Source organism: Eutrigla gurnardus, assembly GCF_963514095.1.
Source record: "Eutrigla gurnardus genome assembly, chromosome: 14".
NCBI lineage: Eukaryota > Metazoa > Chordata > Actinopteri > Perciformes > Triglidae > Eutrigla > Eutrigla gurnardus.
The window spans coordinates 26358473-26376251 of NC_139937.1; the positions used below are offsets into that span (position 1 = coordinate 26358473).

General features: G+C 42.1%; 1 protein-coding gene and 2 pseudogenes across 5 annotated transcripts; 1 reads left to right on the top strand and 2 right to left on the bottom strand.

The window, feature by feature from the left end:
* Nucleotides 1-324: 324 nt before the first annotated feature.
* lim2.5 (lens intrinsic membrane protein 2.5) lies at nt 325-15733 on the top strand. 3 transcript variants are annotated; one of them, XM_084027278.1, is made up of 6 exons: nt 344-1249; nt 2446-2657; nt 3407-3556; nt 3814-3948; nt 4310-4690; nt 15648-15733. In XM_084027278.1, exons 2-5 carry the CDS (start codon nt 2480-2482, stop codon nt 4369-4371), a joined length of 525 nt encoding a protein of 174 aa, XP_083883404.1. In that variant the 5' UTR covers nt 344-1249; nt 2446-2479; the 3' UTR covers nt 4372-4690; nt 15648-15733. The 3 variants fall into 3 exon arrangements, with proteins under 3 accessions (XP_083883402.1, XP_083883404.1, XP_083883403.1); XM_084027276.1 differs by lacking the exons at nt 4310-4690; nt 15648-15733 and having other exon boundaries at nt 325-1249; nt 3814-4207; XM_084027277.1 differs by lacking the exons at nt 344-1249; nt 4310-4690; nt 15648-15733 and having other exon boundaries at nt 1308-2657; nt 3814-4207.
* LOC311024720 (free fatty acid receptor 3 pseudogene) lies at nt 4672-7415 on the bottom strand (annotated as a pseudogene). Its single transcript, XR_014599333.1, has 2 exons — nt 6206-7415; nt 4672-5643 (listed from the first exon to the last, which is right to left on the bottom strand). The product of XR_014599333.1 is annotated as a free fatty acid receptor 3 pseudogene (transcript).
* On the bottom strand, nt 15582-17271 carry LOC311024719 (free fatty acid receptor 2 pseudogene; annotated as a pseudogene). Its single transcript, XR_014599334.1, has 2 exons — nt 17157-17271; nt 15582-16594 (listed from the first exon to the last, which is right to left on the bottom strand). The product of XR_014599334.1 is annotated as a free fatty acid receptor 2 pseudogene (transcript).
* Nucleotides 17272-17779: the final 508 nt, after the last annotated feature.

Consider the following 17779-nt stretch of genomic DNA (forward strand, 5'->3'; position numbering starts at 1 on the left):
TCAAAGACCCAAACCATCCCGATCCACACGACCATTCAGCATGTGTTCCTGTTCTGATGCAGGCGAGGATTCGTCCAAAATCCAACAACCTGACTCTCGCCCTTTAAGAACGTCGTAAAGAAAGGATGTGTGAACAATGCATTACAAATCATAATCAGCCACAAATAATCTTTTGGGTTTGAACCCATGATTATCCCTCATTTTCTATTCAATCTGTGGAGGAGTTTTCTGTACCAACATAGCTGATGACGCCAAACAATAATTGTCTATGACATGAAAACACTGGCCGATGACACGCTGCTGACACAATGAGGACGATGACGTTCACATGTGTTAATGCACCTGAATACCGATCAGCTGTGTGTCGTTCACCTTATTGATCCACGGGGAAAATGAAGCTTTTAGCGTCATGCTTCAGGCAGCTTGCATACGTTTTGTCAAATAAGTCCCATTCCTTCCAAAGATTTCTGTTGTAAATATAGACCAATTAGGCAGCAAAATATGGATTCCCTGCTTCACGTGTCCCCGAGGGCAGACCTCTGAATATTAACACGTGTAATCAGCTGTGCTCATATTACTGAAATAGCCTTAAATTAGCTGTGACTGTTATAATATAATAGTTTGAGGGTTAATACTAATGTTGTTAACACTACAGCTATCTAGTCTGTGTGTGTTATACAGTATAGAGCAGCCTTTTTACCGTGCGGACTTCCACGGTGCATATTCAGTGAACAGGTAAAGTGTGCCGCTTCTTTCTTTTCTTTTTTTGAAAGCATCTCTGTGGTCATGTGTCTGCTCTCGGCGTGCATGTGACCCCGTGACCACACCCCGGCCGCCCTGAAAGAAAGTGTAGCTTCAGCATGTTCCATTGACCACCAAGTACTGCAAGCCTTTGCACATCCACAGTTCCAGAATGCCTCATAGAACAACAGACGAGGACTGTAGAGCAGCGGCCTCGCATCCCAGACCCCCCCATCACCGTCACCCCCCCCCCTCAAAACACTCCCATGTAGTTCAGTGTGAAAGCGTCACGTGGCCTTTGCCCCAACGGCTCAAGTGCATTTGTTCTGTGCCGATTGTTTTCAAGGATTTTGCCTCCATCGACAGAAACGTGGAGGGGATAACTTTTTGGAATTCAGCCTAGGGCTTCCTCTTTACGATTCGCTCACTCCAGCCTTGCACTCTCTCTCACTCTTTCCCTGAGGAAAGGCTGACACTTAAGAGGGTTGATCTATCCGGCCGAATTCAGGTAAGCTGATCGCATCTTTTTGTGGATTGCTAATGTGAATTAGACGGTGAGACTTTGGAGCAAATCTAATAAAGTAGAATATCATGGCATGTTTACTAATGAGTGTGTGTCACAGCTGGGCCCTGGAGGGTCTTCACCATGTGATGGCGACAAGCTTTCAGGACGCTTAAATACTCTATTATTACAGCATTACACAGTATGTTTTTACTTTATACACGGTGCTTTTCTCAAGATGATAGCCGAACTTGAGATTGGTGATCCACCTGGTTCCTCCAACATGTTTCGGCCTCCAGATAAATCTATGATGTTCAGACCCTCCACCTCCACCAATCACACAGAAGGTGAAGACTTGAGTTTAGCTCTCGTTTTGTTGTTTTCACAGTGAATCTTCCAGAAGATTTGACTGGAACAGATTGTGCTGTGAGAGGAGAGTCAACAGAGGGGAATGCTGCTGGTTTTTCAATTATAGAGCCAATGAGACACTTTCTGATACCTAACTGGAGAATATAAATGTGTTTTTCTCCAGAAAGCAACTAAGTACAGCTATTGAAGGACTATAAGTGCAAATCGGGGGAACTTGGGTCTCTTTCCAATTTCAAGTCCACCACATTTCAGAGGGAAATCTTGTTCTTTTCATTCCGCCTCATTTATTCGACCAGTTAAGAGTAAAATGCTGCTTACAAAGAAACCCATCCGTTATAATGATCTAATAATGTAATACTGTAATACACCAATCTGCTGTCAAGGGTATTAAATCAAGCTGAAAATGTTTTACATTTTTAAATTAAATTAAATTTGGCTCATAATACGCCCCATATTTAACCTGTATTCTTTCATTGAGGTATTGCACCTGCGTTGTGGTTGGTGTGAGGCTAGCAGCTGGGATCATTGTGGACGTGCTTTGTTGCCACAGCGAACCGCGTATTCAATACCTCTTATGCAAATCCCTCGAATGAGGGACTGCAAATGTTGCTACCTGCAGACCGTGCAGACCATCTTTGACCATCACAAATGGTCTCCAAGGGAGTCCCTCACGTCTTTGGGGGAATGTAGTGGTAACTTCATCACTGTTGCCTGGAGGTGGAGGTCTATCCTTCAGTCTATCCCCTTTGTCCTCAGCCAACTCACTACTGAATGAACACTGAAACTAACGTTCTATAAAACTTCATGACTGACCCCGTCTTCTTTTTGAACAGTGCGTAAGCCTCAACCACCATCATAGTGTCACTCATGATGCACAGCTTCATGGGAGGGGGCCTATTCTGTGCCATCGTGGGGAACATCCTGTTGGTGGTCTCCACCGCCACGGACTACTGGATGCAGTACCGTCTGTCTGGCAGCTTCGCCCACCAGGGCCTGTGGAGGTACTGCATGTCTGGCAAGTGCTACATGCAGACCGACAGCATCGGTAAGTGGGCAGATATCTCCTCGGATCCCTTGTGTCTCCAGACTTCCTCTTCCTCTTACCGTACAATGACTTTCCTCCGTTTCAGGTGACCAAACCATGTTGAACAATGTCTACAGCCATGCTAGCAGCTCTATGAGGCTGTTTGAAGGCACAGTGGTGCTTTGAGCTAAATGTAATATGGGCATGCTGACATGGTCAAAATTACATTTACCACTTACTAGTATTTACCATGAAGACCAAGTGAGTTTTGTGTGTTAGCATGCTACAAGTCGCTAATTGGCCCTAAACACAAAGCACAGATGAGGCTAATAGGAATGTCATTAGGTTTTTGCAGTATTATGTTGTAAACTAAAGTTTGTTATCCTGGTGATGGAGATGGATGTAAGCTATACATTTCTATAGAAATGTTTGTGGATTACCTTCGATGGCTGCAGATATATTTGATCTGGGCCAAAGTGGTGGACTCATCACCTGACACCCTGATATTATAACTGAATGGTAATAAGTGACACACAACATCAAAGTTGTACTTCAGTGTGTTCTTTAGTAAAATCACCGTTTCATGCCTTCGACAGCGTGATGGCGTTAATGGTTGCTGCCGTGTGAGTCCAGCAGGGCACTCGAGTACAAGTGTACAAGTTCACCAGCGAAAGAATTAATTGTTGAGTTCAAGTTTAATGCAAGTTTTTAATAAAATGACACTGAAGCGTTGCACATATCTTCATCACATGCTGTTTTCTCCTCCTCAGCCTACTGGAATGCTACTCGTGCCTTCATGATCCTCTCCGCCATGTCCTGCTTCGCCGGCATCATCGCAGGAATCCTCTCCTTCGCCCACTTTTCTGCATTTGAGAGGTTCAACCGCTCTTTTGCGGCCGGCATCATGTTCTTTGTTTCAAGTGAGTCGTGGATACACTCCATTCAGATTCATTCCAAATAACCAAATAACATCCCCATTTGTCTTTGTTTCCTACATCACGTCTGCCATCCATGACATTTATTATTTAGGGGATTTGCATATCATGTAAATCTCAACACCAACAACACCAGACCTGCCATAGAAACTCAGCAGCATGGCGCTACTTCCACCTGAGATGGCCTTTTCTTTTATGGATATTCATTTTAATATGTGTCGTCTCTCTGCCCACCATGCCAGCTCTCTTTGTTCTGCTTGCAATGGCCATTTACACTGGGGTGACTGTGAACTTCCTGGGGAAGCGCTTCGGTGACTGGCGCTTCTCTTGGTCCTACATCCTCGGCTGGGTGGCTCTGCTCATGACCTTCTTTGCAGGTTTGTTATATAAAAACACAGCAGCAGTTCGACAGACATGCTTACTATTCCAAAACTCTCACAACAGATCCACGAAATCTTGCAACAAATCTTAAAATCCCACATACAATCCTGGCACATTTCACATTTTATGGTTAGTAACGTCTCATCAACTTTGCACTCATGAAAAGTCCCACTTTATATTTTCAATCCCCACATCAGTAACATTCTTTCACACCAGAAAACTCCAAAAATATGTCTTCTTCTTCTTCTTCTTCTTATTATTATTATTATTATTATTATTATTATTATTATTATTATTATTATTATTGTTGTGTATGGAAATGGTCTTTGCTGTCATTAAACACCTTTTGTGTTGCAGGTATATTCTACATGTGTGCTTACAGAATGCATGAGTGCAGAAGAGTGGCTGGCCCACGTTAAAGGAAGTAACGTGTCATGGGCGCAAAGGGTATCAATTCCCATTCAAAAAATAGAAACATTACTGTAAAATAATAAAATGTGGAATTCTAAATATGCACCAAACATGCCTTGTGTGTTTTTTTTTTGTTTTTTTTTGTCATAAAATAATCTACTTGTTTGGTATGGAACGCAGCACAGTCCCTTTGAGCTGAGTCTGAACTGCTAAATATTTTTGGTTTTAGCATCACCTACATGTGAGACATTGTTTTGTACGTGAACTGATAAAGCATGCTATAAAGCATTACACATTGATATAATATCCATAATGTACACTTCAAGAGTAACAGTGAAGCTGGATATGTTCATATCGTATGGATGTGTCTTTACATTTAACTGGAGCTCGTGGGCTGCATTTGTAATTTTTGCTTCCTGAAAACGGACTTTTTGCTATTACAGTGGAACACAGAGGAGGAAAAGTAGAAGATAATGGGATCGATGCAGGTGTTGAAGGTGCTGAGCAGCAAGGTGTAGTGCCTCCATTTGGGGCTGTCGCCCTGGAAGTAGCCCAGTATGTGAGAGAAGTTATACGGCAGCACGCAAATGAGAAACACAAGTAGAGTCCCCAAGGCCATGCCGATGGCCTTCTGCTTCTGCATCCGGGATATCCTGGGGCGGTTGTACAGGATGAAGATGCAGCGCACGTAGCAGTAAATACAAACCAGAAGAGGTATGAGGCAGAGTACACAGAAGATCTCCAAACGGATTGGGAGGAGGATCGCCAACTGCTCCACATTAAAATCCTCATAGCACACACTGGAGCTGTTAGTGGACAGGGATGGGAGGTGCTGGGTAATGAAGATAGGGCAGCAGTGCCCTGCTGAAACCAGCCAAATGACAGCACTCATGACCATCGCGTACATGGGTTTGAGCAGCTGGTGATAGGCTATGGGGTAAGCCACCCCGATGTAGCGCACCACGCTGACCGCCATCAGCAGCAGGGAGCTGGTGTAGATGGTGGAGAAGAACATGAAGGAGGTGATGGAGCACAGGAAGCTGGGCAAAAGCCACTGCATGTCCGACGCCGCCTCGTGCATCTTGAAAGGGAGGATGAGCAGGAAGAGCAGGTCGGAGACGGTGAGGTTGAGCAGCAGGATGTCTGTTGGGAGCGGCTTGGAGTGGATCTTCACACTGAAGGCATAGAGAGCCAGGAGGTTGGCTGGCAGGCCGATGACAAAGGAGATGACGTAAACCGAGAGCATGACGTCACTCCTCATCACTGACTCCATTATGAGCCTAAAACCAATAAAAAACAGATGGTTAACAATGACACATTATTTTTTACATCAGTGACGATGCTGATAAATTTGGTCTGATTTGGTCAATATAAGAAACATTCATCTGGATTCTTATACATAATGAACATATATACAAAATCATGCTTGAAAAAACACAGAATCTTAAAGTCCCCTGAATGAAGACCGTGGTAGCCCCATGACCAATAACACAATTGGAATATACCATCAATCCCAAATTAATTGAGATAATAGTCATTAGACATCTTCTAAATTCTTAAAGTTGGTGCAGTTCTAGGTTTATTTACGTCAGCAGTTGTTCGGTGCGTCTGGTCAAACACATTACTGATTTGAAAGAAGTGAAATCAGCATCTGTCCTCAGCAATCTTCACACCTCCTGTGTTTGAAAGTGACTATTATTTTATTCGTGGATTAACAAAGCTGCTGAGGAGATTTACATTTCTCAAATCCCACAGTCAGCTCTCACACAACGCCAGAAGTGGAATTTCAATGGCAAAAAGGATCTGCAATATAAGGTCTGATGAATAAACATATTTACTTACCCACAAATAGAAGTTTAAGGCTTAAAGAAAAAAACTACTCAAGCTCCAAGGTGTTTGCCTTGCCGTGCCTTTCATCAAAAACAACAGTTTATAACTCGTGAGTTCAAAGATGAGCATATATAAAGTGCAATAACCCGGAAACGAGTCATGTGAACAAGGGCGTAACTTTGCGTTGAACATTGGGGGGGTTGAGATTTCCGCCTGTGAAGCAGGTATATATATATATATATTCACACACACACACACACACACACACAGGGCCTGAAGTTAAATTCTTTGGCCACCATGCACTGTGGCAGGTTGGGTTTACCAGCCCAAATAGTTTGTGCCTAAAATAAAGGTGACCGACTCAGAAAATGCATAAGAATGGTTCTTGAACGTGTACAGAATACACATTAAAGCAAGTGTTCTTTTTAGGACTTGTGTTCCTTAATTGCCTTTAACTTTAAGTATTTAGTCCCGATTACAAATGGGTTTGTAGTGTTTCCCACAGGATCTTTGGAGACTATGGTGGGGGGGCTTGCGATCCTTTAGGGGGGTTATTGGGTGGGTTACAACCCACCCATCCCCCCCATAAATTACGCCTATGCATGTGAAACTCCAGACTGACTCGTCGCTCGACTCTTTCTATACTGAGCAATGAGCACATCAATTGGTTAATATTTACTTAAATGCAAAACTGAAGTACATATCGACTTTCACATTGGGCATGTTGATAAAGGACTTCCTCCCACAAGATCTCTGCAGGAATAAACGGACATAATTAAGTTTGGATTTCATCAAGCCATGAGCCTGCATTTATTCAAAGTTACGCCTACGCCACAAACTCAGGGAATAACTCACCGCGTCAGATAAACTGATTATTCTTCCACATACATTCAATTTAGGGCGTCCTTTTATAAGAGGTCAAGTCCAGTGTGTACTGGAAAGCAATCTGAGACATTTGTGCTTCCAGCAACAGAAGCCAGGATAACAGCACGTGTTGCCCGACAGTCGATGTTCTCCGTCGCTTGGCAACAGCTTGAATATTGATTTCCTCCCTGTCACCCTTTTGTTATGTTAGCATTCCTTGTCGCAGCAACAGGAAAGAAACCTGGATCTATTTATGTCATAGATGTCCCAGACGTGACTGTGTATGTCAATTATTTTAAAAAGATGAAGATTAGTAAATATGATGCATACAAACTTTTGGTCTGCTTTTAGGTGTAGTTTGGGGAAAAAAGTAGAATGTTTTTGAGATGTCTACTGACAGCTGTTTGGTGTCTCTGCCGAGGGAGTTCGTGGCTGTGCGCCCATTGGTTTGTGGATTCTGGTTTTGAAGCCTCCTGTTTGGCATTTTATTTATGGCCATCTTGGAGTTGGGCAGTCACCATCTCTTCTTTCTTTTCAAGGTAAACTTTATGGCTGGTGTCAAAGTAATCCTCTAAATGGGACCGTCATTTACAAGATGGACATCGTGCTGTATTGAAGAAGACTTGAAACTAGTGATTGAGACCATAAACGTATGTTTACAATGTTTGACAATAAATCAAGTGAGAATCCGGGTCATTTTCTCATAGGTTGATATTTGCAACCAAAGGAGACGCCCCCTGATGGTCAGCAGAGAGAATGCAGGTGTAAGGCACTTCCGTGCCCTAGCTTCACTTTTTCACGGAGGTTGCCGCCGGTGAAGACGGGTGGTTACTTCCTGCCAGATGATGTCATTCCCATACATCACACGTGGTTTACAGCCGTGAACTGTTGGAGCTCGGCTAACGAATGTGTCCGCACCCGAGTTAACTTCCGGTCCGCCATTTCTACAACCAAACGGCATTTCTAGTTCGCTCCTCCAGGCTCCGTGTTATCCGGGACCAGCTAAAGTTAAGCTAGTTCTTTTTAAACCAGACAAAGTGAGTTTACAGCGTGTCCGTTTATTCAGTAAAAGGCGTGCATTACTTTCTTTCCATTTAGCTACTTAGCTAGCTAGCTAGCTAGGTGCTAGGGCGTCGCCACAGCAACCTTCATCTTCGACGGACGGACCTAGCCACGCCCACTAATGGCCTGAGAGGATGACGTTTTCCTGATTTAACAAACGAGACAGCGCGCCCATTCGCTTAATGGTGAGTACAGTTTATTCACTTTAATGGTGAGTACAGCTAATTTCTTAAACACAGGGTTTATTGATTGTTTTAGGTTTCGCCAACATTAGAAACGTCCGTTCTTGTTGACGCATGCGTGACGTCTCTCGCTGTCTGGTTTAGTTGTATATTGTATTTTGGTATCACTAGAGTCCTTAAGAGAGAGAGTGGCGACAACGGAAGTTCAAAACGCCGGCCGATCACGTGGTCCATGTAGCCTCCAAAAGTTCCCGGAAGTGCTTGGCGGGCAATTGAAAAACACTAGGAAAACCACGACGATCGGTAAATAATGGTCAATAAATGCTTTGCGTTGCAACATGTATATTCTTGTGTTAATTGATTTGAACTCCGTTAAGTTTATCAACTTAACTTTACTGTACAGTCGTTGAAAAGTCGTAATATTTTCTCTTTTTCTTAACTTTCAGATTTGAGTGAGGAGAAAGGTGACTAACAAAGATTTGCCCATTGACTGCACATTAGGTCTGGACTCGTAACAACATTATGATAACTGTATTCTAATATGAAATCCATGGCAAATAAATTACACTTTGATTTGAATTCACTATAAATCACTATTTCTATCACTATGTGTTAACTATTCTTCCTCATCTCAAACTTACTCTACTCAGTGATGCACAATAAATCAGTAGCACAATAAATCACAGTCTTGTTTTTCCCAAAAGCACTTAATACCACAATAAATTCCTTAAAACAGTATGTAAAGAAGTGAAACAGATCAGCATGTTAAGCTGTTTGTGTCCTTTTCACTATGTAGTCCTTGACAGTCTTCACGATGATGTGCTGTGCTGCGTGGGGATGCTCCAATCGCTCTGAGAGGGGTGTCCGCATGTATGGCTTCCCCAAAGACAGGGACAGGCGAAAAGCATGGGTGGTTAAAGTTGGAAGGAGCCATTTAACCACCTACAAAGACACTACTTACAAAAAAATATGCGAGGTAATCATATTCAAACAATGCATTTGCACTTTCGCACACTTTCAAATACCACACCACTGGGAAGTTTAAGATGTTTTTAATTAAAAATAGAACAGAGAACAGGAAAAACAATGCAAAAACCAAGGGAAGTTACGTTGTAAATATAACGGGGAAGAAAAAGAAAATGACAGGAAAAAACACTTGAAGGCCATCTTGGAAACAAGACCCAAACCAAGAAGGTGAACATCGGGCAACCCAAGAACAGCTGAAGGTGCTTCAGGACAGTGCTGGACAAGGGTAGAGCTGAGCACAGAGACAACAAAAAATATTTTAGCTCCTAAAAGAAGTCCCACTTCAAATTCTCTCTTTTTCTGTGTCTGCACTCTGCCTTCCTCCTGCAACCTGGGAGGGTGCAGTCTAGTGCAGGAAATGCAAGGCAGAGGGACCTCATACAACAACCCAATCACTTTCAGTTATAGAGATTCACATTTTCTAATCATCAACAGCTTTTCCTGCTCATGGTTAATTAAGTATAATCAGCCACTGATGTGTTACACATTTTGTCAAGTTGCCTCAGGAACTGGATGTGTTTTATGTGTGCAAAGATTTGAAACATATCTACTAAGTGTAATGTGCCATCTGATAGTGTGTATTCAACCACTATGGGATATATGCTAGACATGTTCATAGTGCCGGATACAAGTGAGTTGTTGAGTGTGAGAACTAAGGTGAAGTCACTCTGCAGGCACATTTTGAGGCTGACCAGTTTTTGAAGACGAGCAAGGGCAAGACTAGGCTGAGAGAAGATGCGATACCCACCATCTTTGTGCATCGGCCAGTAGTCAGAAAGAGGAGGGCCCCTACTCCACGATGCCCCCCTTCACCTGCAAAGACAGGGTTCTTAGCTGCAGATCACAGCTACTGTATTTTAAGTGACACAGGTAAAATGTATATCAAATCTTGATAAATATACCAATATTTCTTATTTAAAGTGAAACTCTCGCTAAATGCAACCTAGGCTTTTTTGTGAATGTATACGAGTCAAACCTTTGTGTAAAAGCATAATTACGATGAAAGAGGCCCTTTTAAGATTTACCGTATTTTCGTTTTTGGTTCAAACTCATTTTCAATGGGAGTGCTACAGACACTTTCACACTAGCATCAAATCGCTATTTTTAAAACACACGCAACACTTTCGCCGTAATTATGCTTTTGCACGAAGGTTTGACTCAAATTATACATTCACAATTCAATATTTGAAAATAAACAGTTAAATGTGAACTTTTTCACCCCGCACTCAAACCTATATATATAGCCTCAATTATATTAAATTGATGTTTATCTACAATGACACTCCCTGCACATTAAGCTGGCTATTGGTATAAATTGACAGTGTTCGATTAAGTTATATTTAGTGAACAGAATTTACATGCGTCCGCCTGTTGCATGTGTTGCTATCGTTATCCAGCGTGCTAGCTTAAACTTTTATCCGTTAATATTCTCTAATCTTCTAATCTAGACGGGGACAATCCGCCAACATATTTAATATAGCTAATTACTCATGTCAATTTAATTCCAATGAACTACTGATGTGAAAATGTCATTCTTTAAACATTTTACCTTGATCAAGTGTTGCTCCGACCGTGTGCTCCATAAGAATTACGTTGGGCGGAAGTTAGCTTTTGCTAACTTCCGGGAACTTTTGAGGGTCTCCATGCTCCGCCATTGCTGTGAAAAAAATTAACCATTGCAGTAAACGTAGGTGGCGCCACTCTCTCTCTTAAGGACTCTAGGTATCACTAGCTACAGTTATTCCTGCCCCTAAACGTTGTTACTCAGCTAAACAATGCCCGTTTAGTGGAGATGTTAATGCAACCTCACAATCTTGTTTAACAGATGATGATGAGTTGCATAGTTATGTATATTTAGATGTTTAGGCTTGATTGAAACTACATTATTATTAACCCTTGAAAGAGTAACTGGTTGATTGTAAACTCTCAACACGTGGTCCCTTTCGGCCCAGCAAGCAATAGCTGTTCTGGGTTGATTCAAAGGTAAATGTTCAGATTCTTGTCTGCCATCAAGAATGACCAAAGTAAAAAAATATTGGACTAAACAGTGCATTTACACAGTGTAGAAATAGTAAAATGTCCATCTTTATTATTAGAATTGACTTTAACAGGCATTTCTGCACCACCAGTCTACATCCACTGGAAGTACTGTGTTTTTTGTCAGGCTCAGATTGTTGTTTGAATGTCTGACCACATGGAAAGGAGCCTGAAGAGGAATGCCTTTGTTTTCTTTACCTTTGCTTGGTCTGTTTGTTATTGTGCTGGGTGACTTGTTGGAAGACAACAGTGGAAACGTGAGTGATGGTAGAGGAATAGTGCCGGTGTTGTGTTAGAGTTAGTGTAGTGTTGTCTAAGGATTTTCAATATCATGGCTGAATATTGAGCCGATATCGACGATGAGAATGCAAAACAAGATTTCTCCTCGAGTGAGACTTCATTAGATGGAACCAATCATGTGTTTTTCAAAAAAGTAATAATGGCAGAAAACCTAGTCAGATGGACTTAGTGGTTCTTGAGGCAAACATTGACATACAGCACATCATTTATGACTTTAAAGTTGACCTTTAATTGTAGCGCCCCCATCAGGCTGATTGGAGTCATATTCCTTGGGCAGCATTTGCCCAAGAAATGTGTCTACAATGTATGAACTTTTCTAATGAAAAACTAATATTTATTATTAATATTTATATATTTTTGGTTCTTTGAGAGAGAGATAAAGAGAATATTATTTTTATTTCATTTTGATGAATAACATCTCTGTGTCACTTTTAATAATAGGTTATTGATTTGAAAGACAGTCCACGATGCTTAATTGAATCATTTTTGTGAGAGAGGTGCTAATTAGTTTGCAGTGTTGTTTTATATAATGAGTCTTTCTTGTCGGGGACGAAACCATGACGATGTAAATCGTTACCAAAAACACTACAGATATCACAAAAATTATTATAGAAATTAAGCAATTTCAGCAAAAGTTACACACAAACAGATCTATTTGTGCATGAAATTTTGGTCGCAAAAATGAACTTGGGCATATTCACTGTCCAATCTCTTCTTTGCATCTTTCCGAGTCCCGATGTTGTCGTACAGACTCTCCATCTCCAGAGCGTTTCTCACATAATCCCTGCCTCCTTCCAGGCATCGCTCCTCCTCCTGATACGAGTTACTGGACAGTTTCCTCCCCTTGTTGGTCTTGTTCTTCCAGATCACGCTGCAGTAAACCACATCGCCGCCGTCCTGCTTCCTCTTCCCCGAGCATCTGCTTGCAACCCGTTGATGTCCTTGGACATCGTTTCTCATCATAGTGTTGTTGACATAGATGTCCTCATCTGTTGCGATCGATGCCTTGAATAAAAAAAATAGAAAAGGTCAGTGGTACAGGTATTCTCTTAGACTACCCCTGTCTCGTACCCACATTAGGAAACAGTCTGTACCTGAGTTCCATTTTTGCTCGTCGGGCATTGACTCCTCCCAGCTGTGCTGGTGTCACCTTTGACCCAAGTCTTGGTCCAATCACAGCAGAATTCAGTGTAATTTATAGGGATGTGACGATTTAGGATTTTATCTTAGATTGAGATTAAAAAGATGTTTTGTTCATGGTGTCCCAAGAGGTTACCTACTTGATAGCAAAGAGTAGAGCACCTGCGAGTGCTGCTGTTAGAAAAACAACTGTAGATATCTCCTCGGATCATTAGTGTCTCCAGACTTCCTCTTCCTCTTACCGTACAATGACTTTCCTCCGTTTCAGGTGACCAAAACATGTTGAACAATGTCTACAGCCATGCTAGCAGCTCTGTGAGGCTGTTTGAAGGCACAGTGGTGCTTTGAGCTAAATGTAATATGGGCATGCTGACATGGTCAAAATGATATTTACCACTTACTAGTATTTACCATGAAGACCAAGTGAGTTTTGTGTGTTAGCATGCTACAAGTCGCTAATTGGCCCTAAACACAAAGCACAGATGAGGCTAATAGGAATGTCATTAGGTTTTTGCAGTATTATGTTGTAAACTAAAGTGTGTTATCCTGGTGATGGAGATGGATGTAAGCTATACATTTCTATAGAAATGTTTGTGGATTACCTTCGATGGCTGCAGATATATTTGATCTGGGCCAAAGTGGTGGACTCATCACCTGACACCCTGATATTATAACTGAATGATAATAAGTGACACACAACATCAAAGTTGTACTTCAGTGTGCTCTTTAGTAAAATCACCGTTTCATGCCTTCGACAGCGTGATGGCGTTAATGGTTGCTGCCGTGTGAGTCCAGCAGGGCACTCGAGTACTAGTGTACAAGTTCACCAGCGAAAGAATTAAATGTTGAGTTCAAGTTTAATGCAAGTTTTTAATAAAATGACACTGAAGCGTTGCACATATCTTCATCACATGCTGTTTTCTCCTCCTCAGCCTACTGGAATGCTACTCGTGCCTTCATGATCCTCTCCGCCATGTCCTGCTTCGCCGGCATCATCGCAGGAATCCTCTCCTTCGCCCACTTTTCTGCATTTGAGAGGTTCAACCGCTCTTTTGCGGCCGGCATCATGTTCTTTGTTTCAAGTGAGTCGTGGATACACTCCATTCAGATTCATTCCAAATAACCAAATAACATCCCCATTTGTCTTTGTTTCCTACATCACGTCTGCCATCCATGACATTTATTATTTAGGGGATTTGCATATCATGTAAATCTCAACACCAACAACACCAGACCTGCCATAGAAACTCAGCAGCATGGCGCTACTTCCACCTGAGATGGCCTTTTCTTTTATGGATATTCATTTTAATATGTGTCGTCTCTCTGCCCACCATGCCAGCTCTCTTTGTTCTGCTTGCAATGGCCATTTACACTGGGGTGACTGTGAACTTCCTGGGGAAGCGCTTCGGTAACTGGCGCTTCTCTTGGTCCTACATCCTACTCTGAAATCATGGTGACAATGATGAGACTCATAAACTTCTTGAGAGCATCATCTGCACTGCAGCATCGTTTGCTGCGCTCGTTCCTGACAGAGGTCAATGCTGCCTTTGATCAGATGGCTGAGCAAAGGCAAGGTCCTGGAGCGTTTTTGGGCCATCAGGAATGAACTACAAGTGTTTCTGTCAGAGCAAAAGAGTGCTAAAGCAAAACTGTTCACAGATTTCCTGCAAAATCCAGAAAAGATGGAAGCTGTGGCATTTTTGACTGACATAACATCTCACCTGAATAACCTAAATCTGAAGCTCCAAGGGAAGAACAACACAGTGTGTGACCTGATCTCAGCAGTGTGGGCTTTCCAAAGGAAACTGGAAGTCTTCAAGAGTGACCTACAGGTAGGCTGTTTAACATTTTCTACCACACACATTATCTGGGTTTTACTTCTTTTTCTTTTTTTTAAACTTCATGCCCTTTTTTTAATTGATTATTCCTTTTTCATTTTTACCTATAGGAGGAATTGCTTCATTTCCCCAAACTTTTGGAACAGACCAAAGAAAAAGCAGCTCATGAGCAACATGTTCAATTTGTGGAGAAGCTGATTGAAAACTTCAAGACACGCTTTGATGACTTCATATTGGGAAAACAAGTCTTTCTGTGCATTGACAATCCATTTTTGGTCAGAAATCTGAGAGAGTTCACTTCAGAAGCACAACAAATCTTTCTATGGGCCACAGCTGCTTCACTGCAAAGTGAGCTAATTGACCTGCAGGAAAACATTGCACTGAAAGAGACTCAGTGTGAGGTTATCACCTTCTGGACGAAGATGGTAACTGCAGCTAGTTTCCCTCTGCTGCAGAAGATGGCACTTCACATTCTGACGATGTTCGCATCAACCTACTGCTGCGAATCTGCGTTCTCAACACTGAACGTGGTGAAGAACCACTACCGTAGAGCACTTACAAATGAACACTTTCAACAGTGCCTGGCCATCACACCATTTGAGCCAAAGTTCCAAAAACTGGCAAAAGACACAAGATGCCATTTTTCCCATTAAGCAGTGTTTCATACTGACAGGAAGAATGTAAAATAGTTTTTCGTTACACTTTGACTCCTTTTTTTTGGTTCCATGACAGGTGTCATTTCTTGTTTTATTCAAATATTTATTTTAATTTAGTCAAAATGGAAATTGTATTTTATTTAAGTGCAGTTGTTGTTGTTTTGAATAAAAAGGACATCTTTTGAATATTTCAGTACAGTACCGACCTCAATAAATGGACCTTTGAGTCACTGAAAAATATCTTTGTGGCCCTTGAAGATTTGTATTTGAGTACCCCTGCTATAAAGCATTACACATTGATATAATATCCATAATGTACACTTCAATAGTAACAGTAAAGCTGGATAAGTTCATATCGTATGGACGCGTCTTTACACTTAACTGGAGCTCGTGGGCTGCATTTGTAATTTTGAATCAACATGTGCATGCTTCCTGAAAACTGACTTTTTGCTATTACAGTGGAACGCGGAGGAGGAAAAGTAGAAGATAATGGGATCGATGCAGGTGTTGAAGGTGCTGAGCAGCAAGGTGTAGTACCTCCATTTGGGGCTGTCGCCCTGGAAGTAGCCCAGTATGTGAGAAAAGTTATACGGCAGCACGCAAATGAGAAACACAAGTAGAGTCCCCAAGGCCATGCCGATGGCCTTCTGCTTCTGCATCCGGGATATCCTGGGGCGGTTGTACAGGATGAAGATGCAGCGCACGTAGCAGTAAATACAAACCAGAAGAGGTATGAGGCAGAGTACACAGAAGAACTCCAAACGGACTGGGAGGAGGATCGCCAACTGCTCCACAGTAAAATCCTCATAGCACACACTGGAGCTGTTAGTGGACAGGGATGGGAGGTGCTGGGTAATGAAGACAATGCTGCAGTGCCCTGCTGAAACCAGCCAAATGACAGCACTCATGACCATCGCGTACATGGGTTTGAGCAGCTGGTGATAGGCGACGGGGTAAGCCACCCCGATGTAGCGCACCACGCTGACCGCCATCAGCAGCAGGGAGCTGGTGTAGATGGTGGAGAAGAACATGAAGGAGGTGATGGAGCACAGGAAGCTGGGCAAAAGCCACTGCATGTCCGACGCCGCCTCGTGCATCTTGAAAGGGAGGATGAGCAGGAAGAGCAGGTCGGAGACGGTGAGGTTGAGCAGCAGGATGTCTGTTGGGAGCGGCTTGGAGTGGATCTTCACACTGAAGGCATAGAGAGCCAGGAGGTTGGCTGGCAGGCCGATGACAAAGGAGATGACGTAAACCGAGAGCATGACGTCACTCCTCACCACTGACTCCATTATGAGCCTAAAACCAATAAAAAACAGATGGTTAACAATGACACATTATTTTTTACATCAGTGACGATGCTGATAAATTTGGTCTGATTTGGTCAATATAAGAAACATTCATCTGGATTCTTATACATAATGAACATATATACAAAATCATGCTTGAAAAAACACAGAATCTTAAAGTCACCTGAATGAAGACCGTGGTAGCCCCATGACCAATAACACAATTGGAATATACCATCAATCCCAAATTAATTGAGATAATAGTCATTAGACATCTTCTAAATTCTTAAAGTTGGTGCAGTTCTAGGTTTATTTACGTCAGCAGTTGTTCGGTGCGTCTGGTCAAACACATTACTGATTTGAAAGAAGTGAAATCAGCATCTGTCCTCAGCAATCTTCACACCTCCTGTGTTTGAAAGTGACTATTATTTTATTCGTGGATTAACAAAGCTGCTGAGGAGATTTACATTTCTCAAATCCCACAGTCAGCTCTCACACAACGCCAGAAGTGGAATTTCAATGGCAAAAAGGATCTGCAATATAAGGTCTGATGAATAAACATATTTACTTACCCACAAATAGAAGTTTAAGGCTTAAAGAAAAAAACAACTCAAGCTCCAAGGTGTTTGCCTTGCCGTGCCTTTCATCAAAAACAACAGTTTATAACTCGTGAGTTCAAAGATGAGCATATATAAAGTGCAATAACCCTGAAATGAGTCATGTGAAACTCCAGACTGACTCGTCGCTCGACTCTTTCTATTATGAGCAATGAGCACATCAATTGGTTAATATTTACTTAAATGCAAAACTGAAGTACATATCGACTTTCACATTGGGCATGTTAATAAAGGACTTCCTCCCACAAGATCTCTGCAGGAATAAACGGACATAATTAAGTTTGGATTTCATCAAGCCATGAGCCTGCATTTATTCAAAGTTACGCCTACGCCACAAACTCAGGGAATAACTCACCGCGTCAGATAAACTGATTATTCTTCCACATACATTCAATTTAGGGCGTCCTTTTATAAGAGGTCAAGTCCAGTGTGCACTGGAAAGCAATCTGAGACATTTGTGCTTCCAGCAACAGAAGCCAGGATAACAGCACATGTTGCCCGACAGTCGATGTTCTCCGTCGCTTGGCAACAGCTTGAATATTGATTTCCTCCCTGTCACCCTTTTGTTATGTTAGCAT

Coding starts and splice junctions, on each gene's coding strand:
- lim2.5 (XM_084027276.1), top strand. CDS start 2,480: ATGATGCACAGCTTCATGGGAGGGGGCCTATTCTGTGCCATCGTGGGG. Junction 2,658..3,406: donor CATGCAGACCGACAGCATCG/GTAAGTGGGCAG, acceptor TCTCCTCCTCAG/CCTACTGGAATGCTACTCGT. Junction 3,557..3,813: donor CATCATGTTCTTTGTTTCAA/GTGAGTCGTGGA, acceptor CCACCATGCCAG/CTCTCTTTGTTCTGCTTGCA.